A 25,623-nucleotide genomic window follows, 5' to 3' on the forward strand; every position below is an offset into this window, starting at 1 on the left:
GGTCTCTTGGTTTAAGATTTTATTCACTCATCGACCATTAAGGAAGATTCCACTAGATAGTAAACTACAGAGAGCAGAAATTTGTGTGTTTTCACTACCATTTTTTTTTTCAAAACCCAGAGCTTTTGAAACTGGGACCAAGTATGTGATCTAAAATATGTATTGAATGACCCACTGTCAATTACTGAAGGCAGCTCTATTCATATTAATGGGAAGCAAACATAAATACAGCCCTGTCCTCCGGGAGCTTACATGAGAGAAAAGTAACTGGGGTTGATCTTTAAAATAGTATATGTTGTCACAGGGCTATGAAGCAGTGGGACAAGGTGCTGTGAGGATGTAGACCAGAGGGGTCTTTTCTCCTGGAAGACATCTGGGAAGGGCTCCCCCAAAATGACGTGATTTGAGACCCAAGGACAATTAGTCAATAACTAGAGGAAAAGAGGAGGGAAGAGAGTTGCATTCTGTTTAGTTTTACCTCAGTTCTTTTTTTCTCTTACTCTATGTCCCCCATTGATATTTATCATTAGACTCTTCCTATTTTTCTTGCCAGTTTAGTTTGCTGTCTACTCCTGGACTTCTGCATAAATCTCAAGTGTATATGGGTGTCCCTTTAGGAAACAGCCAAAGTTTACTCTCCTGTTAAAAATTCTGGTGATTATTTTAAAAACTAAAAATGAAATATCAAAAATGAAAGTAAATTAGCGTGGAGAATATCTCCTTTTCTACTTATTTACTGTAACCACTGTATGTATAGCCCAGCTGGTGTTGCTCAGTGGTTGAGTGTTGACCTGTGAACCAGGTTGAATATAGTATTTCTTGATGTGGGTTATGGTGGTTGCATAGGGGTTTGCTGTATAATTATTTGTTAAACTAAACATATTTTTATGTATTTCCCTATACCCATACCCACACTTAAACATACACAAAGGAGGCAAAATTGGCATGTAAGAATGCGATGTAATAGGATAATACAAACTAAATATAAACCTAGTTTGAGTCTACATAAGTAAAGGATATTCTTAAAATTCCAACCGAGTTACGTGCCCTTGACTGGAATCGAACTCTGGGACCCTTCTGTCCATAAGCCAATGCTCTATCCACTGAGCCACACGGCTAGGGCCTCAATTTATATTTTTGGTAATCTGTGTAAATGTAACCTGCACTAATGTCACTGGACAGGATCTTTCCATATCATATGCCACTTGCTTAACATGGGACATGAAGACCTTCTCTCTACTAGACCTCAATTACCAGAGCCACTTTGTTCAGATATCACCACCCCATCTCTTTCAGACATCATTAACATTCATGCCACTCGTGCATGATTTCAGATATAGCTGCCCTGGTTTATTAAATGTTATTAGAAGCAAAGTCAAGAATTACAGGCCTTTATTACTAACCAGCAGCATTTGCTATTTCAGCGCCGACTGGGGGATGCAGCGAAGAAAGCAATCAGCAAGCTCCAGGTCAGGACCATCAAGAAGGGCGACAAGGTAACAGCCTCTTTTCTTTGCGTGAGGGGCTATTCAAACCAGCTCCTGGCTTTACTGGCCACCGAGGTGGAAGAGAGAGAAGGATGGGAAAGGAGGGATGTATGCTAATAGTTCTCCCATAGGCATCTGTTATTTTACCCATCTTTATTAAATAAATACTAGAGGCCCAGTGCACTCGTGCACGGGTAGGGTTCCTAGGCCTGGCCAGCGATCAGAGCCAATCTGTGGAGCCACTGGCCGGGCAATCTGGTTGGGGGAGGCGGGGCGGGGGGCACTTGCACCTGCCTTGGCTGGCCTGGGGCCTGCAGGTTTGGGGCAGCTCCTGCATTAAGCATTTGCCTCCTGGTGGTCAGTGCACATCATAGCGACCAGTGGTTCTGCTGTTCAGTCGATTTGCATATTAGGCTTTTATTATATAGGATAACTTAGAGCCCTTTATAAAATGTATACAATAGGACAGCAAAGTAGTTGGGATAGAAAATATGAGAAATTTAAAATTAATGTAGGAAGAGCAGATGAAGCCAGGATGAAATTAGTAGACAAATGCATTACCTAAAATGCCTAACAGAAATGGGCCCCAAATTTAGGTAGGGGCTTTCTAGAAGCCAATGCAAAGAAGGAAATCATGTTCCATTTTCAAGCAGTAGCTAATTATCTTATTCCAGTGTCCCACAAGATTTTTTTTTTTAAAGATGGTTTCTGTATTAGGACTTGACTCTTTGCAAAGAAGACAATGTTCTGTGCTGAAGGATGTCCTCCACTACAGTAAGTGCAGGAAGCATATTTAGTGCCTCTGAAATCTAGTGTCTAGAGCCCCAAAGTCGTTGCAGCGGCCTCCCTCCCTGTAGCAGGATGACATAAAGCCTAAAGCAAATGCATGTCTAGAGGACGGACAACAGAGCAGTCAGTCCATACCTGCGGCCTCTGAGGGCCTCTCTTCGCCCAGGAGAAATTTTAGAGCAGTGGATTGCGGACATGGATTTGGAGCTCTTGGGAGCTTGTAAGGGATTCATGACTCAACATGTGTTCCAGGTGGTTGTCTCTGGTCTGAATAATTGATTTGTCTCCCTAATTATGTGCTGCTGTTTTTCAACTATATAAAAATTCTGTTGAGTTTATTATGATAACATTCATTTAAAATCACTACTGAATTGAAAGTATTTTTCCATTACTTTTTCCCCTGTGACAGAGAATAATAAAAGAATAAGAGCTATTATATAAGTAATATTTTATGGGGTATTAAGGAGATTTATATACTTGGGGAAGAGATGGGGAAGTCAGAAACACTATTTTAGCATTGTGTACATTAGATTCCTGAGGAATGGAAAGATTAAATATTATTCAGATACTTCTCCATAAATGGTATTTCTCATCTTCGAGTTTTTGCTGTGTCACCTCTAATTATAATAAGTAGCATTATTAGTAATGGTGCAATTTAAAAATTGTTCCACTTGCAGTGGAACACAGAGACAAAAAGTGGAGATTAGAATGAATGGAAACTAAGCCAGTAAATAGTAAATTATTGATTAAGAAAACTGACCCCAAGACCATTGAAGCCTGGCCCTGAGGCATGGTCCTTTGGTGTGTTATTTGGGTATCTTTACAAGAGTGAGTTGAAACTACAAAAGTAGGCTCACGTGTGCTTTCTGTGTTGCAGGAAACAGAGCCCGACTTTGACAACTGTGCAGTCTGTATTGAAGGGTACAAGCCCAGCGACGTGGTCCGGATCTTGCCCTGCCGGTGAGTCACCAGGATGCCTGGTGTGGCTGGGGCGAGTGTGGCGAGTGCCTGCTGGCCTCTGGCTCAGACCTGCTAGGCCCATCTGCCCAAACGTTTCCATGTGTCACTACCAAACAACCGGAAAGCTCATTCTTTCTGTGTAACTTTTCTCCTGATCCTCTTTGCACCAAAGGAGGTATACCTCTAGGAAGTAGGACCTCATGATACAGTTTGATAGCATGGATCCCAGTACTAGTTTTCTTTAACAGAAGATTTGTGATAGAGTCCAGTCTTGATTTTACAGTGCTACTTTAATTAAATGAGTAAAATCTTTCAAATATTTTATGAATGATCAGCAGCCAGGAAATGGTCAGGATTAAGTAGGAAGCCAAAGGCAGATTCCATTTCTCTTTATTTGTTTGGTTTGGGGAGGGGGGGGTGTTGTTTTTAGGGGGGCTGGGGTTTTTTTTGTTTTACTAACAGGAACAGAATGTGACAGTCCCCTGCCAAAACTTCTAGAATCTATAGGAGAGAGTGCCCGCAAGTGTAGCTGGAAAAGCTCCCCAGGTGATTCTCACGCAATCCTCATTCCTCTCGCTAATTGATATTTACTGTTAAGGTGTCTGAATTCCTTTTATACTGTTAAAATTAAACACATTTAAATAACTTAATTAAATTATTTTAAAGTTGCCTTAAAAGCTGTCCTCCTATAATTAAAAACCTTTCTGCATCTGCTCAAGTGTCCTAAAAATAAAATTAAATTCTGCCTTGAAGAAATGGTCTTCACTTGAAAAGACTGGCTTTAAAGAATCTTAAAATACTCAGGTAAATAAAGTAGAAAAGTACACAAAGATAGAAAACACCCAAAGATACAACACAATCCATTTCATCATAAAACAATGCATCTTATAAAACTATTCATTAGAAATACAAAAGAAATAAAGTATGCCTTTGGAGGAATAGGTTTAATAATCTCAAAATGACAAAGAAGTTACAGAGAAAAAAATCACACCCAGGATACTCAAATAGATGCAGAAACCCCCAAGGGGAATGAATGGGTTGTACTTGAATGCTTTTAGGCCAATTGATCATTAGGAAACCGGGCCTGAGGAAGTGCACCCTGGTGGCCCCAGCCAAGGCCTTTGAGTGGGATTCCTCTCCTGGGTTTATAGATGCCTGACTGTCTCTAAGATGAAATCGTAAGGGGGGCACATAAAGACTTGGTAGTTTCCTTCATATGAGGGTACTAAACATAAGGCTCTCTAAACATTATATGTGGCGTTTACTAGGTGACTTCTAGAAACACGGCAAAGAGTAGCAGTATGTGAACCTCAGAGAGCCTCTCAGTGTAGCATCTTTTCATCTCTGCAGATTTTACTCAGGGTTTTATATATCCTGATAGTTATAAGTAAGGAAAGTGCTTTTCTTTATTTTATTTCTTGGAGACTGTTGAGAACCTTGTCAGGCTACTCCTAATAAAAAAAATATTCAAAGCAGCCCGGTCAGTGTGCTCAGTGATTGAGCATCAACCTATGAACCAGGAGGTCACGGTTCAATTCCCGGTCAGGGCACATGCCCAGGTTTCAGGCTCAATCCCCAGTGTAGGGCACACAAGAGGCAGCCGATCAATGATTCTCTCTCATCCTTGGTGTATCTCTCTCTCCCTCTCCCTTCCTCTCTGAAATCAGTAAAAATATATATTTTTTAATGTCTAAAGCAAATTAAATAGCAACTTTTTCCCGAGACCCCCAAAGAACTTTACAAATGTAATTAAGAAAATATGTTAGGGGGGTGAGGGCATGTGCTGGGGGCTGGGAGTGGCTGGGAAGAGGTCAAGCGCGCGAGGGTGGGGGTAAGGAGGGGGGGGGGGGAGGAGACATATGTAATACTTTAAACAATAAAGAATTAAAAAAGAAAATCTGTTTTAAAAACTAGGTACAGCATTACTTTAGCTCTGTAATTCATACAGTGTAAAATACCTTGTTCATTTACAGTTCTGGCATAAGTATATTCCATGTTACTACATACAGTTACTAGAGGCTGCATGATAGCCTAGTCATAGACGTACCACAGTTCACTTCACCCTGCCCCTGTGTGTAACACCTGGCTGATTGCAATTTGTAATTATGACGAATTGCATGGCTTTAGCAGTATTTAGATTGTCATGGTATATCAAGCCGGATCTCCTTTTACTCTAAAATATTTCGGAAATATTAACCAAGAAAAAAAATTTATCACACACAAAAAAATAAAACTTTAGGAACTTTCATTTTTTGGGGGGTGGTGGGGGGCAGGGACTTTCATTTTACGTATACTAGCCCTTGCCCTAGGCTGGTTCAGTTTGGCCTCAAGCTTTCCCCTTTTACATCATTATTTGGTTCTCAGCTTATTCCTTGATTCTTTTTGCTTCAAGCTCCTTACTGTTCATCTGCTTTTATTTCCTTATTGTAGGCCCTCCTTTAAATAGTGAACTGCATTGGGCATTCCCAAACACAGATTATACTTATGGCTCTTTGATCTTAGACTCACCACATGTATTCACTCTTTGAAGAGCTCATACATTTTTTTCTATGCTGACTTTAAAATCAAGATATTTGAATGCCTGTTGCTGGGTTCTGCCAGACAGTGTGCAGTAATGGATGTTATCCAACAAAGGCACTGGCATTTGCTTTTTGGTAGGTAATTTCCTCTGGGGTATTATTAAGCCTTTGTTCCTATGAACTTCATAGACTCTCCCATTATTTCCAGGCTGACTCATACACAGAATTCTTTGCATCCTTGAAGTAAAAAGTGTTTCCAAAATGTTCCAGTTTATTGTCTTCCTTCTCTGACACTCTTTTCTGTGGCCTCCTTGCCCCTGACACGCTGGGTATATCTCTGCTTTGTTGTTGCTGGGTGGAGTGTCTTTCTGTATCACTCAGGAATGGATGCTCTTGTACCACCATATTTTCAAACTCATTCTCTTGTTTGTTTCTTTCCTTTGTCTCTTTCGGAGACCCTTGCATGAGTAAGGAACTAATAATGATTTCCCTCCTATTTGTTGTCATGGTAATGATTAAAGTCATGCACAGACATACCTACCAGCCCCAAGAAGAGTTTTAACAAACAGACCTATGCTATTCAGAATCTATTCTTGCTTTTACAAGTACTATTTTAATTAAGTTAATAAACTCTTTTAAAATACTTTATGAATTATCATGAAAGGATCGATAGCCAAAATATGATCAGGAATGAGAAGGAAGTCAAAGGCAGACTCCATTTCCCTTGATCTTCTTCCGTACAGGAATAGAATGTGACAGCACCACCAAAACTTTGGGAATCTAGGAGAGGGTGCCAATGTTGTGTGTGCTGTGCTTTTAAATTAGCCTTTACTTTTGTTAACGGGAGAAAATGTCAATGAAGGGATTTAGATTTTGATGCAAAAATCTAATTTATCTAACAAACGATTGGTTTGTACATATTCAATTCAAAACCTGACAAATAATGATAATGGTACGTATTTCTACTGTTATTATTATTGCTCTTGCTAACAGTGTAAGGTGACATTACTCTTATCATCATTATTGGAACTATTACTGTTTCTAGTACCATGGCTACATCATTATGACCTTCGATTCTTTCCTGTCTTTCTGCAGTAGTCTTCTCACTAAGCTCTCTGCTTCTACTCCTGCCCCTTAATCATTCATTCGGATAAGTCTATTTTTAACTATCTGGCTATAGACTAGATTGACTCCAAGTACTCTTCAGCAAGTACAACTTTAAATTCATTTAAGTGTATCAGAATTATGACCAAAAAATTAGTTGAGCGAAGATTAATTGAAATATACTTCAGTCTTTCCATTTCTTTACATTCTACTTCTGCAACAAAGGAGATTCACAGAAAACTAAAAACATGCATTATTACCTGTTGGCTCCTTACAAGGAGAGTTGAGTTGGCTGGTGCAGTGGCCATTGCCTTCATCCCGGATTTCTGTATGAATCACCCTTGGGAAACCTGCCATGTGTGCCTTAGTGTTTTATACTCTTCTCCATGGGGACTCGCCACAGCAGTTCATGTATGGGATAAGTACATTTCTCCCAAGCAAGGGAATGTTTTCATATTGTGGGTACTGAACGGTGATACTGTCCCGATTTCTTTCTATGCTTACTCATGGGAAGCTAAAAGCCCAGTTTGTGGCCCACACACATAGCCAAAAGCTATCTTTGCGGCCTCATCCCTGACTCTGCTTTATGCCTGCATTCTTAGTTTTCTTTCTTCTTTTGCTTTTATGACCTCTTCTGGGATATCTGTATCTCCTAAGCCTTCTTAAGTCCTTTCTAGGATAAACATTTTCCATGTCTTTAAACTTTATCAACATTGTTTTTAATTGTTTATAATATCTCATATAGCATAATTTATTTGATTATTTTTGGACATTTCAGTTGCCCCCCCCCCCCCACACACACACACACACACACACTTTTTTGCTGTTATAAATAGGCTGTCATAAATAGCTATGTGTTTAGACCTTAGTTCACATTTTGGCATTTCTTTTTTTCTAAGGTTAGGTATTCAAATAACTTAATTGTTTTTCATAAAGTTGTGCTGAAAGAGTTTTCCAGCCAGTCAGAGCTAAGAAGCATATTCCAAGCGAAGACAACTCGTGGTAACCAGGAATTGTTAGCTTATACTGCCCGTCAGGATGGCGGAGGAGCAGGCTGGTTCAGATCACTTAGGACCTGATTGCCCAGCCAAGGAGCCTGGACTGTAGGCAGGTGCTGGGGGCCCTCTGAGGGGTTCAGCTTATGCCACGTGCACAGCACGCTGACACCATGTGCAACGTGGCTTGAAGGAATGTGACTGGAGTACGGAGACCAGTTAAGAGACCGTTAATCTAAAAATAAAAGGCCAAAGTGAAAGGCAAGAATCATTTATTTGCGATTAAAAGAATAATTATTCTGGAAACACTGATTTAGGCAGAAACCCAAATAGTGTCCCAAAGAAGAAAGAAAAGTTAAGTGCTCTTAGAGTAAAAAGCACATTCTTGAGAATTATCAGTCCTGCATTCTTAGTGCTATAGGATTGGTCCAGGATGGTTATTAGTCAGATGTCAGATGGTCTGGATGATGGATACCAGGTGGTCCGGAACTTGGGAACCAGGGGGTCTGGCCTCATCCAGTGGTCTGGAAAATGGATGTCAGGCGGATGTCTAGGTGAGCCCTGCAGGGGGTAATCAGGTGGCCTGGATATGGGAGCCCTGCAGGGGGCAATTAGAGTGTTAACTTATCTGCAGGTCCAAGTGTATATCCGGGGCATCAGCAAAGGACTGGAAAGTTCAAACAAGTATTAAGTTCCCAGGATAGTGAGAACAGGAATTGAGTCTTTCTTCATACCACAACTTTCATAATGTTAATAATCTTAGCAGCTCGGTTAAAGTGACTCCACTTTATTCCCTGTCTTCACGCTTCCCTTAAGACTATTGTACCACTGCAGCAGGAGGTGCTGGAGGCCTGAGTAGGACCGTTGGCACTGGGAATGTAGAGAGACTAGTCAGGAGAGACTCAGGGAAACCCAGCATGAGTCCGCTTTTGGAATCGTTGGAAATGGCTGCCTCTATCGGTCGGTGACTGGTAGATGCATCTGTTTGTGTTTAAAACATGCTCAGAGAGATCAACCAAAGGACTTGTAGGCATGCATATGAGCATAACCAATGGACACAGACACGGGGGGAGGGGGAGAAGGGCCTGAGGGGGAGGGGGTCAGGAAGGGCAATGGGGAGATAAGGACACATATGTAATCAATAAAGAAAACCAATAAAGAAAATAAAAATTAAAAAAATACATATCCTCAGGTGAGGATTAAATAAATAAATAGACAATGTTACTTACATTTAAAAAAAACAAACCTGCTCCTATCTTTTTTCATTCCAATTCTAAACAATAGAAGAAATCCAGCAGCTGGCACACTATTGCTTCAAAACCATAACAGAAAAACAGGTTTTAAGCACTAAAACAGATTTCCTTTATCACTTAAAACACGTGAGGACCAACTCTGGCTTATCTTTTGGCGACTTTCTTCTGAGTTATCCAGCCCCGGAACAATCCCACACCTGGGTCATTGAGGCACACTTCCATTTTGGATAGATAATTGTTGGATTCTGTGCTGCCCTTCCTCTTTCTCTTCTCTCCATTTTAGGAATGAGGCTTAATTTCAGTTGTATCCGTTTAAGAGCTCTCCTAGTCATTCAGGACATGCAAGATATAATACCGTTGGTTTTTTTCTTTGAAACTTAAGCCTACATTTTACAAAGATCTAAACAGGATTCCTGCTGTAAGAGATGAAATAGAGATTTAGACACAGTAATATGCCAGACTAAAAACCAAAAACAGAATAAGTGGTTACCGTTAAATTGCAGTATAAATTAACCGTGAAAGGACAAATGAAGCTTGTAGGTGCCAATTGGGGTCATAGATACCCTAACTGGCATAGGATTTCCTAATGACATTTCAATGTCTGAGTCAGATAGCACCTAAGAGTGATAGGCCTGAAGACTTGGAAAAGGAATTGTTTGAGGACAAAGCCCAGTTTTCGTCTTCTAGTTTCTTTGAAGGTCTGTTAGCTACCATGTGTCTACAATTGGCAAAGACATTCATAAATCATCCCTGTCCAACCAATCAGACAGCCAGCTACTTTTCTTTTTCAGTTGATGTGACTGACATATATTTTTCACATGAACCTGATTATTATTTGACTCCTCAAATGCAAGCACCCATTAACTCCTGTCCCCAAACACAGATGGCATTTTCTTCCACCAGAGAAGCAGCTCTGGGAGACCTCTAGTAGAGAGGACATGGCAAGCAGTACAGGAATCCATTTGTAGAACTTTCTGAACAAGCAGGTACGCTAAGACTTCCAGGCTTGCCTGCCAAGGCCCAGCCTCGTTAAAATCAAGTTAATGAGATGTGCTGAGCTAATGCAGGTGAGCGCACAGCAGTCCACCAGTGAGTGGCTGGCGTCCGATGGGCCGCCCTGACAGGCTGTTTGTTCAATGCGTCCCAGAGCATTTCCTTGTTCTCAGGGGTGCTTCCAACAAACCCACCTGGGCAGTCCGTAGCCTCACCTGCCTCGCCTGAAACTCTGAAGCGGGATCCATGTCTTGGATCCTTTCATGATAAACCAAGGTGACTTCTCAGTTGGATCTGATATTTATCTGGGAACTTCCCTTTTTGGGGGCGGGGGACAAGAGACTCTCCTTGCCAGACATGGCACGATCATTATAAACAGTGGTTCTCAACCTTCCTAATGCTGCAACCCTTCAATACAGTTCCTCATGTTGTGGTGACCCCCAACCATAAAATTATTTTCGTTGCTACTTCATAACTGTAATTTTGCTACAGTTATGAATCATAATGTAAATATCTGATATGCAGGATGTATTTTCATTGTTACAAATTGAACATAATTAAAGCATAGTGATTCATCACAAAAACAATATGTAATTATATATGTGTTTTCCGATGGTCTTAGGCGACCCCTGTGAAAGGGTCGTTCAACTTCCAAAGGGGTCGCGACCCACAGGTTGAGAACCTCTGATTATAAAGAACATAACATAAAGAAGGATTATAATCTGATGTAAAAATGGGCATCACTTTAACATTTGACAACTCAAAGCATCACAATCAAGTTTTACTGAAAGCACTAAAAATAAACATTAGCCCCTGAAGCTGTTTTCCCCAGGGACCAGTCTGATTTTTAGATGAGTCAAATGAACTGAATGTCTTTGTGGGGAGAAAATTCCAACCTCTTTATGAGTAAAAGAAATTTACAAAATGCTGAAATGTGATCAGGATGCCGACGATGAGTCCTGTAACTCGTGAAGTGGAAAATAAAGGGGCGCTTTCTAGCCGGACAGAAATGGTCTGTCCTGACTTCACCCTGTGTGCCTGTGACATATCTTGATTAGGAACAGGTTTTTTTCCAAGTTCCTTTTTTTGAAAACAGTGATAAATGTTGGCTGGTTTTCATAAGGTTTGACTCAGGCTTTCAAGCCCATGTTATGCAAGTTAGATTATTGGGCGTTCTGTTTATATAGAGAGGTGATTTTTGAAATAACTTTCAGGGTTTCATGGCTCATACATTTTGAACATAGAGAAAAGTATAAAGATGTAAACAAGAAATAAAATAATCTCACCACTGAGAAAGAAATTATTATTCATATTGGTCTATTTCATTTTTTATAATGCATATATGTAAATACCATATATGTTGTTATACATTGTATATTGTTAAATATATACCGTGTATTTGTTAAACATTGTAGAGTCAGAACATTAACACAATTTTTATTCTACTTTCTTATTTAACATTAAAAAGTAAGCATTAAAAAAAAAAGTAAGCATTTTCACCCAGCTGGCATGGCTTAGTGGTTGAGCATCAAGACCTATGAACCAGGAGGTCACAGTTCAATTCCAGGGCAGGGCACATGCCTGGGGTTGCCAGCTCAGTCCTCAGTCCAGGGGTGTGCAGAAGGCAGCCAATCAATGATTCTCTCTCATCATTGATGTTCCTCTCTCTCTCTCTCTCTCTCTCTCTCTCTCTCTCTCTCTCTCTCTCTCTCCATTCCTCTCTGAAATCAATAAAAATATATTTTTTAAAAAGTAAGCATTTTCTATAATTAGAAATTATTTTAAAATATCTTAGTGATTGCAGAGTAGCCCATTATTAGAGTTCAGTTAACTGCCTTCCTGTTGTTCAGCATTTAAATTACTTCCAGTTTTCATCATTATAAAATCATTACCTTAATTGTTTTTATATATTTTCCTATGTATATATCCCTTACGCTACATTGCTAAAAGTGAACTTACTGGGTCAAAAATGATTTTAAAGAACCTTCATAAGTTTTGTCCAACTGCTTTCCTGAAAGATAGTATCAGTTTACATTCCACTGAGTGGGTGTGAGTATGCTTATATTAGTGTCACTAGAACCTTGAACTAGAACCATTTTAAACATCCTTCTCATTTGGTAGGCAAATATGAAGGTAGCACTAGTTCTTTTTCTTTTTATTTTAAGGAACTTCCATGGATATTCGAACCAAAGGCATATCCTATATAATAAAGAGGTAATATGCAAATTGACCATCACACCCTCGCACAGACAGGATGGCCACCCCCATGTGCTCACAAGATGGCCACCACAGATGGCTAGCAGTGGGGGGACCAGGCCTGCAGGGAGGGCAGTTGGGGGAACCAGGCCTTCAGGGGAGGGCAGTTGGGGGTGATCGGGTTGGCAGGGGAGAAGTTAGGCGTCGATCAAGCTGGCAGGGGAGTGGTTAGGGGGCAATCATATATATTCTAGTATATATACATATATATATTCTAGTATATGTACATATATATATTCTAGTATATGTACCTATGTATATTCTAGTATATATACATATATATATTCTAGAGAGAGGGAGAGGGATAGAGAGAAACCTCCATGAGAGAGAAACATCTATTGGCTGCCTTCTACACGACCCCTACTGAGGATGGAGCCTGAAACCCGGGCTTGTGCCCTGATCTGGAATCAAACCATGATCTCCTGCGTAATGAACCAATGCTCAACCACTGAGCCACACCAGCCAGGCAAAGTAGCACTAGTTTTAATTCCCATGTTTTTTATTTCTTTGAGATATTCCTGTTGACTAACAAGCTCTTCATATAGCTAATCTAAATTTTCATTGTCTATAAGATGCTTGTAATACCTTAATCAATAATAAAAAAAAAAAAAGAGATGCTTGCCAATTTTAGAGATGTTAAAATGGGGATGGAGAATGGGATGGCCTAGAATTGATAAAATGTGATATTAACCACTTTAAAATTTTGATATTTTCAGTAAATAGTGCTTTTTCTCTTTTAAATATTTTACTTTGTTTTGATAATGCTCTTTGATTAATAGTAAAAAAGATAAAATATATGAATTTTATCTTTGTTCATTTTTATTTTTTCCTCTCTATGCTTCCCTATCAAGAAATTTTTTAAAAAATTGGTTAACTACATTTTTTTAAATGTATCTGAAATTTATATTGGTGTAAAGCATTCCACTCAATAGTCATTGTTTATAAAAACCATTATTTATAAGACTCATACTTTCAGGAACATAACTTAACATACTCTGCCAAGTTAAAAGTTATATAATGTGGTGGGAGTTTAAAATGGCACAATTGCTTTGGAAATTTGACAGTTTCTACTAAAGTTAAACACATACTACCCATCTATCCTAGCAGTTCCACTCTTGGATATGTACCCAGGAAAAATGAATGCTACGTTCACAGAAAGACTTGTACAAGAGTTGTCATAGTACATTTATTCATAATAGCCAAAAAGGAAAACAACCCAAATGTCTAACAGAAAAATGTATAAACAAATTGGGGTACATATATGCAATGGAATATCACTCAGCATTAAAAAAACAATGTATATTAATAAGTATACATTAAAGCACATATGAACCTGAAAACATTATGTTGAGCAAAAGAAACCCAGGCCGAAAAAAAAAAAAGAATATACTTTATGATCCCATTTATATGAAACTCAATCACAAACAAAGCTCATCTGTGCTCACAGAAGTCATAATGGTGGGTACATGGCAGAGTGTGGGTACTGACTGGTGAGGGGGAGGAGAGGTCTCTGGGGAAACTATATCTTCATCTGAATAGTATGTACACTATAGTCATGGAGCTTTCTTAAGATTTAAGCAATTTTTATACCTACATTTAAAATAATGGGGAAAAATTTTTAAGTACTTTGAACTTTAAAAAAAAGATAGTTCGCATTGTGTCTTAGTCAAAATTACATAAATTTTAAGTTCAAAGTGTGCTGATGGTATTTTCTAATAATTTTTCTTTGATTACTTTGGATTTGTATGTGTACCCAGCCAAACATTAGGCACATCACTGAATGTCAGAGATGAAAGAAGGAAACATAAACGGAGATGGCAGGGCTGATAAATGATGTCTGATGTGTTACTTTCTGTCGTCTGCAACAGAGCAAATGCCGCCCTAGGGAAGAAGTCTCGAACTGTAATAACCTTGTTAAATATGGCATTCTGACTTCAAATGTCCTGATCCCTGGTTATATTCATCAACTAGACAGACGGGAGGCGTGCCAACCAGCTTTGCTGCCCCAGCCAAGTGATATAATTAGACCAGGGTCAAGTTTTCAGCACGGAGCCTCCCTCCGCCAGAAACCAGAGGCGCGAGTGACACTGGCTATGAAAGGAGGGTTCAGCAGTGCCCTCGGAACTTGCATTCCCCAAGGATCGATTTCGTCCACTATAGCTAAAAAAAGAAACACAGTTTAGTAGCAGGAGGATCTGATGCATTGTCTTAGTTTTTTACGTTATGTTGGTTTTTCCTTACTGCTATTTAAATCCAATACTATAGGTAACTGGGTGAAAGAAGTGGCTCTTTATTAAAATACTAGAGGCCTGGTGCATGAAATTCGTGCACAGGTAGGGTCCCTAGGCCTGGCTGGTGATCAGGGCCAATCGGAGCCTTCTGGCTGCCAGCCAGGGCCTTCCTTTCCTGGCTGCCAGCTGGGGCCTTCCTTTGTTCCGTGCCGCCCCCTGGTGGTCAGCACACATCATAGCGAGTGATCGAATTCTTGGTCCCCCAGTGGAACTTCTGAGGGGACAATTTGCATATTAGGCGTTTATATAGATAGATAGATTTTTAACTTTGAAAAGCACTCTACTGTTTACAAAGCTCTTTTGCATATAATAGCTAATTGGTATCACAATTATATATAATTTTATATATATGTTTATATATATATATAGATAGATAGATAGATAGATAGAGTAGGTATCATTAATGCCTCATTATTTTAATTAAAAAAAAAAACTTAATTCAGAGAGATTGGTCACAGGGCCCAAAGCAAAGCCATGTTTTCTGACTTCTGAGCTGATCTTTCCACTGTACCACTGGCTGTGGCTCTGACACCTTGGCCCCACCCTCCCCCTGCCCCATAAGAGTGCTCTGCTGTGCTCTCAACTCTCTGGAAATATGGTTTGGGCTAAAACTCTGCCTCAGAAACTCCCATCTCCCTCAAAGCCAAACGTCTAAGGACCCCATGCACATCAACTTCACTCTAGCCCAGCCTTAAGGATTTCACTTTCTCCATAGAGTCCAAGCTTGTTATTATGGGCCTGAAAACACCCTCCTTCCTCACAGAGGCGGTGCTTGTGCTAGAGGTGAGCAGTGATTTACTGTGGGGCATTCTTTTCCCCTCTCCAGGAGGTGCACCTGCTCGCATAGCTCTTCGCTTGCCTAAACAAAGTAATTATGTTTACAGCAACAGCCAGAATATGGTCGCTACTGGTTCTGTGTGACAGCTCCTTTTCCCCGTTCCTTTTCTTCTTCTTCTTTTTCTTTTAAACAATGTTTATGTAACCTCAAAAGAGGGAATCCGGGAAATGCAGTGTCTCATAATTGGTCCAAACATTTCAGACCAAACCCAATGGCAGAGTCGCCCCCACAGCGGAAGGAGTTGGAAGGAGTTTATGGCAGGAGGGGCTGTGCCTGCTTAACTGGCCTGATTCACACCGAGCCCAGAACACAACACGGTGATCACTGTAAGGACTGTCTGCGGAGGGGACAGAGAGAGAGGAGACAGTATGGAAGGGAACCACTTAGCGACACAAAGTTCATCATCACGTTCTTTGATGGCCATTTCCCCAAGGGGAATGAAACAGCTTTCATTGATGCCAAAGGGAAAGCCAGGGGACCCTGATCTCAATGGCAGGGGGCAGGGTCTCATAGCCTGCAGAAGGGAATGAGATGGAACGGCCAGAACAGCCCTTCCTCCTCCACATGGAGAAAAAAAATTGTCATTCAGTTGGGGTGGGATTTACACATAAAGGCGAAAGGACAAGAGAAAACAAGAATCAATAGATGGGCCCTGGCTGGTTTGGCTCAGTGGATAGAGCGTCGACCTGCAGACTGAAGGGCCCCGGGTTCGATTCCAGTCAAGGGCATATGGCCAGGTTGCGGGCTTGATCCCCAGTGGGGGGCATGCAGGAGGCAGCCGATCAATGATTCTCATCTTTGATGTTTCTCTTTCTCCCTCTCCCTTCCTCTCTGAGATCAGTAAAAATATATTTTTAAGAAAAAGAATCAATAGATGGGGAAATGGGTTAAACTGGATTTTCAGTGCTGCTAAAACTGTAAGACCTGATTTTATTATTCATCATCCTCTCTGCATCATTATGCAGCTGTAGACATCATGTTTTGTGAGGTGTTTAAAGAACACTTTCTAAACGTTTGCTTCCCTTCAGTGAATTAGGAAGGAAAAGAGTTTGATCAACCCCCTGTTGTACTTCCAATTTGTTAGGATTGTTAAGAGATAGAATATCTTGTCCTTTTGTTCCTCTGATGTATTTCCTCAACCAGCTTTTGTTAAAACATGGGAAGGAACAGTGCTCTACTGAGAATTGCACAAATAGGAAGAGTTGAGATTGACTTTGCCTTACAGATGTTTACTAAACTGGGTGTGCATTGCACTAAATTCCAGAGTCTTCCCCTATTCTTTTGTTTATTTATTTAGTCAAGTGACTTCTATTTTTCTTTCCATTTAGGGGTAGGGGGTTGCAATACAATTATAAGGATATAGTCTTCATATTTGATGGGTAACAAAAAATATGCTAGAAATATTAGTTAATGATCAGCATGATCACCCTATGAGTCATTTCAGCACTTTTTTTGTCCTTAGTTCCTCCTGTGATTTTTTTAAAATTTTGAGTTACTTGCATTCAACCTTAGAAAGTTCATTCTAAAGAGTAGAATACAGAGTAATAACATCTAAAAACAAGATGCAGCCCTAGCCGGTTTGGCTCAGTGAATAGAGCATTGGCCTGCAGACTGAACAGTCCTGGGTTTGATTCCAGTCAAGGGCACATACCCCAGTTGCAGGGTCCTTGCCAGCCCCGGCCCTGGTCAGGGCATGTGCAGGAGGCAACCAATCGATGTGTTTCTCTCACATCAGTGTTTCTCTCTGTCTCTCCCTCTCTCTTCCACTCTCTCTAAAAATCAATGGAAAAATATTCTCAGGTGAGAATTTAAATATATATATATATATATATATATATATATATATATATATATAGAGAGAGAGAGAGAGAGAGAGAGAGAGAGAGAGAGAGAGAGCTAATATGCTAATTAGACTGAACAGCAGAACGACTATCCAGACAACTTTCTGGGCAAAGCCGGGCTGTGAGGGCCGGCCGAGGCCCGAAGCCATTGCATGAATTTCATGCATCAGGCCTCTAGTAAATAAAGAAAAACAAGATGCAGTAGTAGTATTGATAAGATTAACGGTAGTTTACAATTAAGGAGGGCCAAGACTTATGATTTAAGCTTTCTGAGCATTATTTATTCCCTCTCCTTCTCTCTCTCTCCCTCTGTCTCTTTCTCTCTCTAACACACACACACACACACACACACACACACTCACTTACACACACACTCACACGTATTCACTTGTAAACTCCATACCTATAAGATAAAATTTCAGGGAGAACCAAGATGGCGGCATAGGTTAACGCCAGAGTTTGCTGCTTTGAACAACTACTTCAAAAGTGAAACTAAAAGACGGAACGGACATCACCCAGAACCACTGGAACGCTGGCTGAGTGGAAGTCCTACAACTAGGAGGAAAGAGAAACGCATACGGACACTCAGAGGAGGCGCAGTGCTGAAGTCAAATTCTGAGGTGCGGAGTGCGCGGAGCGGGCTGGCGGCGGAGGGCGCGGTTGGCGTTTTCAATCGGGAGGGAGTCGCAGACTCTGAGCTCCAGATCCAGGCGAGTCTTTAGGGACCCAGACTCAAACGGGAGAAGCAGGACTGCCTGGCTTCGGTCAGAGCGAGTGCAGCTTTCTCTCTGAGGTTTGCAGCCATTGCTGGGACTCAGAGAGGCAGAGCCCCTGGGGACAGGACTGAGAGCTGCCATAACTGCTCTCTCCGGCCCACCCTGTTGATCCTGTGCGACCCGCCCCGCCCAAGCCCTGCACAGAGGCATTTGCCGGATAGCCTCAGGCAAACGCCAGATTAGCACCTCCCTAGAGGACAGAAGTTCTCTCACTGCTGACACAGCTGATTCTCATAGCCACTTGGCCTGGAGGTCAAACCCTCCCTGGAATTAGCTACAACAAAGATTTAACTATAAGACTGGGAACAAAGACCACTAGGGGGTGCACCAAGGAAGCATAACAAAATGCGGAGACAAAGAAACAGGACAAAATTGTCAATGGAAGATATAGAGTTCAGAACCACACTTTTAAGGTCTCTCAAGAACTGTTTAGAAGCCGCCGATAAACTTAATGAGATCTACAAGAAAACTAATGAGACCCTCGATCTTATATTGGGGAACCAACTAGAAATTAAGCATACACGGACTGAAATAACGAATATTATACAGACTCCCGACAGCAGAACAGAGGAGCGCAAGAATCAAGTCAATGATTTGAAATGCGAAGAAGCAAAAAACACCCAAACGGAAAAGCAAAATGAAAAAAGAATCCAAAAATGCGAGGATAGTGTAAGGAGCCTCTGGGACAGCTTCAAGCGTACCAACATCAGAATTATAGGGGTGCCAGAAGATGAGAGAGAGCAAGATATTGAAAACCTATTTGAAGAAATAATGACAGAAAACTTCCCCCACCTGGTGAAAGAAATGGACTTACAGGTCCAAGAAGCACGGAGAACCCCAAACAAAAGGAATCCAAAGAGGACCACACCAAGACACATCATAATTAAAATGCCAAGAGCAAAAGATAAAGAGAGAATCTTAAAAACAGCAAGAGAAAGAAACTCAGTTACCTACAAGGGAATACCCATACGACTGTCAGCTGATTTCTCAACAGAAACTTTGCAGGCCAGAAGGGAGTGGCAAGAAATATTCAAAGTGATGAATACCAAGAACCTACAACCAAGATTACTTTATCCAGCAAAGCTATCATTCAGAATGGAAGGTCAGATAAAGAGCTTCACAGATAAGGAAAAGCTAAAGGAGTTCATCACCACCAAACCAGTATTATATGAAATGCTGAAAGGTATCCTTTAAGAAGAGGAAGAAGAAGAAAAAGGTAAAGATACAAATTATGAACAACAAATATGCATCTATCAACAAGTGAATCTAAGAATCAAGTGAATAAATAATCCGATGAACAGAATGAACTGGTGATTATAATAGAATCAGGGACATAGAAAGGGAATGGACTGACTATTCTTGAGGGGGAAAGGGGTGTGGGAGATGCGGGAAGAGACTGGACAAATATCGTGCACCTATGGATGAGGACAGTGGGTGGGGAGTGAGGGCGGAGGGTGGGTCGGGAACTGGGAGGAGGGGAGTTATGGGGGGGAAAAAGAGGAACAAATGTAATAATCTGAACAATAAAGATTTAATTTAAAAAAAAATAAATAAAATAAAATCTTAACCATTTCAGAAAAAAAAAAAAATTTCACCAATGGGGGTCTGAGTCTTGGAGAACTAAGATGTGCCTAAGATCAAACAGCCAGAAAATGAATCCAGGAGTGACCTCTCAGTGGCCTTGACATTTTAGTTCCCAGGGAGCCACTGAAGGGCTGTAGCACTGCCTTGAAGGAGGGACCGTGTCTTATTCAAATTCACACCCAGCTCCTGGCACAGAGCAGACTGAAACAAGGGGGTGACGTAACTCATACTTTATTTTAAAAAGATAAATCTGGCAAGGAAGAGTGGGCTGAAGAGAGCAGGGAAAGACTGGTGGCATGGAGACCAGTTTGGATGTTAGTGGGATAATACAGAAAAAAGGTCATGAGATGGTGAAAGAGGGAGCAGCACCGACAAGAGCAAAGCAATGAATGTGAAAGATTTTTAGGAAGAGTGGGTCCATGGGACTGGGTGACCTGACCATGTGCAGGCAGTGAGGATGCCGGGCCTTGGATAAATACCCACTAATGCGGCAAGTATTTCTTCTCTGTGTGCCAGGAACTATTCTCAATGCTGGGATACAACAGTCCATCAGGCGAAGGGGGGGTTTGCTCTCATGGAGGTCATCTTCTCATTGGGGGATGCATCAGTCGGGATGCCAAACATTATATCCCACTATATATTTTCAAGGAGTTGGCTTACGTGATTGTAGGGGCTGGCAAGTCTGAAATCTGCAGCGCAGGCCTACAGGCTGAAAACTGAGCGGCCATTAATTATGCCTCCTTGAGCCAGAATGTCTTCTCTCAAAAAGGGTTTGCTCTTAAAACTTTTCAACAGATTAGAACAGGCCCACCTAGATTGTTTGGGATAATCTCCTTTATTTAAAGTCAACTGATTATACATACTAATCATAGTTACAGAATATCCTAGATTAGTGTTTGGTTGAATAACCTGGCCCAGTTGACACAGAGCACTAACCCTAACCATCACAGAAGCTGTAAGACCAGTGCATGGAAAGAAATCACTCAGGGTGCTAGGGAGGAAGTACTCACTTCGGTGAACTGGATACTCAGGGAAGGCTTCTCTATGTGAGTATTAGATCTTCATCTTACAGATGAGGCAGATGAGACTTGGAGATATCAAGTGACTTCTTTAAGCTACAACAGCTAATGAGGGGGCCTGCCCTCGTTCCCACTCCAGTCTGTGTTCAGGAGACACAGCAGAGCCTGCCTCCCAGGGCCGGTCAAAGGGGCCAGAATGTTTGACTCGGTTCCCAGGAGGAACACCAGGTGGTGAGCAAAGTCAGATTAGGAACTTGTTTCCTGAAGGTAGAGCCTGAACGTGGGGAGAGAGGTATATCTTGGGGAGAGGGGTGGTTGTGCAGGCAGGACTCTATCCAGCCTCAGCCCCTCCCTCACTGTGCTGGGACCACTTCTTCCAGTGCCCAGCTCAGGGCTTTTGTCCAGCCAGTGGTTCTGCTTAAATGTCCTCCTTCCTCTCCCCTCCCCTTCACGTGGATGTCTATGCAGCCCTCCAGTCTTAGCTTTGGCACTTCATCGGGAAACTCTCCTTGTTATAAATCCTTCCCCACTCCTGTTCTTCTAATGTGGTACTTAGCACTGGTGTCATTAGCAGTTTATTTTATATTATTATTTTATTAATGTCTGCCTCTCCTGTTATATTCCCTAAGGCAGTGATGGCGAACCTTTTGAGCTCGGCGTGTCAGCATTTTGAAAAACCCTAACTTAACTCTGGTGCCGTGTCACATATAGAAATTTTTTGATATTTGCAACCATAGTAAAACAAAGATTTATATTTTTGATATTTATTTTATATATTTAAATGCCATTTAACAAAGAAAAATCAACCAAAAAATGAGTTCGCGTGTCACCTCTGACACACGTGTCATAGGTTCGCCATCACTGCCCTAAGGGAAGGGGCCAAATCTCTATCATGCCGACTCCCAGTGATGAGCACAGTTCTTGGCAGACACTACTTGTTGGACGAAGGCGTGGGTGAGAGAATGAATGAATGAGACACATGCCTCCCAAGCAGTGAATCTGCAGGGCATTCTAAACAGTAATCTGCAAACACAAGGACACATCCAAGTTGTCACTCTCCTTTTTTCTAATCACCAATCTGAAGACATCCTCTATACAGCTAATCCCATCCTTGGCACATGGCTACTTCCCAAGTTCAATTTAAAAGGAAGGCCCTTCCTGCACAATTCTCTAATTTGAGGCAGGGAGGATGTTTTAAGCCCTTGGCCTAAAGCCGTCCAACACAAAGAATGTTGTGAGAACTGTTAGAATGAGAGATGAGAAGGGAGAGTGGGAGTACTCCAGGGTTAGAGCACCCCTGAGGAGAGAGGGTCAGGCATGGAGGCACTGTCCTAAGGAAGCCCTCACCCTTAAGACAGACAGTTCTCTCTCTTCTTGCCCCAGGCAGGCACTTCTGACAGCTGGCTTCTGCCCGTGATCTGGATCTTGTGAGTGAGAAAGCAAGCTCTGACTCCAACAGTGTCTGACAGAGTGACTCTGAGAGCCAAGTGGAGAGGCAGTTCAGTTGGGCGCCCTCCCACATCTACCAAATGCCCCCTCAGCCTGCCCCCAGATGAAAGCTCAGAGAACCTGGCACCCAGGGATGGAGTGGAGTTGAGCACAGATGTCAGCTATCCAAACAGGAAAGGTTACCGCCCCTTTCACTCTGGCTTCTGACTTGACAACCGGCAGCCTTAACAACTAAAAAGGTCATTTGTGTTGTTAAATGCTTCCAGGATCTCCTCTGCCCTTTATGTCAGACCCCCAAATATTAATGGAAAGGAGCCCGACTGTGGGAAAAGAAATTCTGGAATTCTGCAAACGTAGTATCTATCAGGTTACCCTGAAAGGCCTGTTCAAGTTTCTCCCCTTGTGTTCTTTCCAGTAAACATGCTTCCTATTAAGAAAGAGAAGCTTCTCTCTGTTTCTACACTTTCTGAAACTTGGAGGCCTGTAGGACACTCCTGGGATCCAGACAGAGTTTGACTGTACCGCCGTAGGGGATGACAGGACGCACATTGGTCCAGGTGTTAGGAGACGGAGGTTCGAGTCCTGGCTCTGCCACTGAGCAGCTGAGTGACTTTGGAGAAGCATCTGGGCCCTACTGGACTAGGGAGTCTCTGCAGTTGCCGCCGCTCTAAGCTGTATGGTTCTCATTGCAGGCATCTTTTCCACAAGTCCTGTGTTGACCCCTGGCTCCTAGACCATCGCACCTGCCCCATGTGCAAGATGAACATTCTTAAAGCCCTAGGGATCCCGGTAAGCACAGCACAGCCTACAGCCTCGTCATGTCTGTCTTTCTGCATTACCCCCGGAGCAGGGAGAACATGTCACACCTGGCTTTCCTCTGTCCCCTCAACCCCATAGCCTGGGCGTCATCCGATGAGGCCCAAAGGGAATGCCCATGTCTGAAAACACTTGGCCTTCTCCCCGGGTCCATTGTCTGTGTCTGCGAGTCCAGGTGCTGCTTGTGCAGCTTCTCCTCCAGGCTGCAGTGAGTAGATGCAGGCGGGACCCCAGCAGACGCCCCATGGGCCAGTTGTGCATTGATTTCCTCTTGTGTCGTGGCCCCTGCGCTGTCATCACAGAGGTCTGCAGGCCACATTGTCTGATGGTGCCCCAGACCCCTAGCTTTCAGAGGAAACGAGCTCTTCCCCACACTGGGCGGGGAGAACAGCTGCTGGGACCCTGGCTCAGAGCCACAGCTGAACTCAGATCGGTGGGGACCTTGAGCGAGCAGGACACCAGAGCCAGAACCACTTCATTCTAGTGTGACCCTCCAGCTGGTGCCTCCATTATAGGTTGTATAAAATCAAATCTCTCTGCCAGTGCAAAGAGAATCCCACCAGCTGGCTGGCTTGACACTCCAGGGAAAGACTTTCCCAGGCCCATGGCAAGTGAAGCCCACGGACTGGTGGTTGGTGAGACAGCAGCTGCCATGTGAGGGCAGGAAGCCAGCCAGGCCACCCAATCCGAGGGCTGCACAGAGCGATGTCAGAAAAACACAGGCACTGGCTAGAAGGAGCTAGACAGGCAGGCTGCAGAAACCGGCCTCCCCCTCCCCTGCACTCCCCCTCCCCTGCACTCCCCCTCCCCTGCACTCCCCCTCCCCTGCACTCCCCCTCCCCTGCAAGGTACTTGCAACCTCCCTGTTGTCACTTCTCACTAATGGCAGAGAACAAAGAGAATGTTAATGGTCCCAAGATGTCACTGGAGGAGGAAGGAGCAGGTCAGATATCAAAGGTTTTCTTTAATGCCGAGGGGCTCATTATTCTAGGACTATCAGAGGGACTCTGCTGGAGAGGGCACACCTGAGGCCTTAGGGGGCTGTGCATTGGCTGAAGTTTCTCCCCTGGACCAGCTTCCTCTGTGCCAGCTGAGTGCTGGTTTTCACGGTTGATGCACCAGAAACAAATCAGCTGGTGTGACTGTATCTTTGAATTAGATTTTGAAAGGCAATGCATTAAATTCTCAGACCAGGGTTGTAAATGCATAATGTAGTCAAGGTGAAAATCAATTACTGTGAACATGAAACATTAGTTAACACCCAGCATCTCTACCAGATGCTGGTGACTTAGAAATTCATCTCAATGCTTGCACTTTTCACACTCCTGGCCGTAACTGGTTCTTACAAGGGAGGGGGGAATGTATGTATATGTGTGCTTGCATGTATGTACATGTGTCTTGGTCTCTGACACCTTTAGAATACATACTCACAATTAGAGAGCGTCACACCACCTGACCTCACTCCTATTGCTCAGGGTACTTTCAAAGCTCCTAAGGGTCCATTCCAATACTCCTTCTTCAGAACCATGAAGCCAAATTTTGTACTAAATAACTTTGACTCCAGACTTTTCCTGGGGGGGTTCAACTTCTCCAGAAGCTACTTGTAAATGAGTTGAGAATACAGCTATTCATTGTTTTTAAAAGAGAAGTATTGGGTGGCCATTTGGCTTATTAACAAAACGTTTAGCATTGTGACTTTTAGCAGGTGGGCCTTCTGGCCAGGGTTTATACGCGGGTAGGATTTTACTTAGCATGCTTGGCTTCTAGAAAAATAAACATTGGTAGCATCTTTTGGGTTTTGCCAAGGATTCTTAAAGGCCAGGCGAACAGGAACGTGACACCCATCCGAGCTCGCCCCAGAGAACAGAACATCCTCCATGAGGAAGACACTTGGATTACGCTACTTCTCAGCAGCACCGAGGCATATGACTCCCCCCTCGCCCTGCCTCGTGCCTCCCTGAGGCTTCTCTGTTTTTGTCCTGGTGGTTGATACTGAAGTCTGGATCTGGGGGAAATTTTGGTTGTTGTTTCCACTCTATCCTCCATCTCTGAGTAGCACCATGCCTAAATTATGCCAAAGAGATGAAATTTTTACTCCATTCTTAGAACTTTCCATGTCATTGGCCAAACTCATAACCTTCTTAGTTAGAAAACACTTCCTATAGCTAACTGAAAATCCTTTTTATACAACTTATGGAATAGCTTTACGATCTTCCTAAACTCCTATACTCCATTTCCTCTCAATCAAGGAAAATTAAAAAGCGCCTGTCACTCTCTGGTAATTGGTGCTTGTTGGTCCTCCATCTCTGTATCCCTTATGTATGCTAATTGTTCAGTAAATGTCTGTGGCACATAGCCCTTCTGAGTCTGAAGGCTGCCAGTCACAGAATCATAATTTATGAAATTCACCCTGATCCCTCTTTGATCAATGTCCACTCACCAAGGACTTGGTTGTAATCTTGATCAACTAGCTAGTCCAAATACAGGTGGCAGGATTTTGGGGGGTTTTTTGTTTCTGTTGTTTTAACTGAGTATCCTTGTGGCTTCCTGTGCTAAAGCAGGCAAATACAGACAGTCCTTGGGTTACGTCAGACTTGACGTATGTCGTTTCGTGGTTACGTCGCCATCTCCCATTTATTTATTAAAAAAAAAA

The 25,623-nt window shown here is 42.4% G+C and overlaps 1 protein-coding gene across 1 annotated transcript in view; it reads left to right on the top strand.

The window, feature by feature from the left end:
* Positions 1–25,623, top strand: part of RNF150 (ring finger protein 150) — a gene marked incomplete at both ends in the record, with an annotated part of 158,093 nt that overhangs the window by 98,451 nt on the left and 34,019 nt on the right. The window contains 3 exons of the mRNA XM_081093136.1: positions 1,425–1,496; positions 3,154–3,236; positions 22,847–22,943. Of these exons, the coding sequence (XP_080949262.1) occupies positions 1,425–1,496; positions 3,154–3,236; positions 22,847–22,943 (252 nt within the window). The remainder of the gene's footprint in view (positions 1–1,424; positions 1,497–3,153; positions 3,237–22,846; positions 22,944–25,623) is intronic.

Source organism: Myotis nattereri, assembly GCF_964212035.1.
Source record: "Myotis nattereri genome assembly, chromosome: 5".
NCBI classification, from domain to species: domain Eukaryota; kingdom Metazoa; phylum Chordata; class Mammalia; order Chiroptera; family Vespertilionidae; genus Myotis; species Myotis nattereri.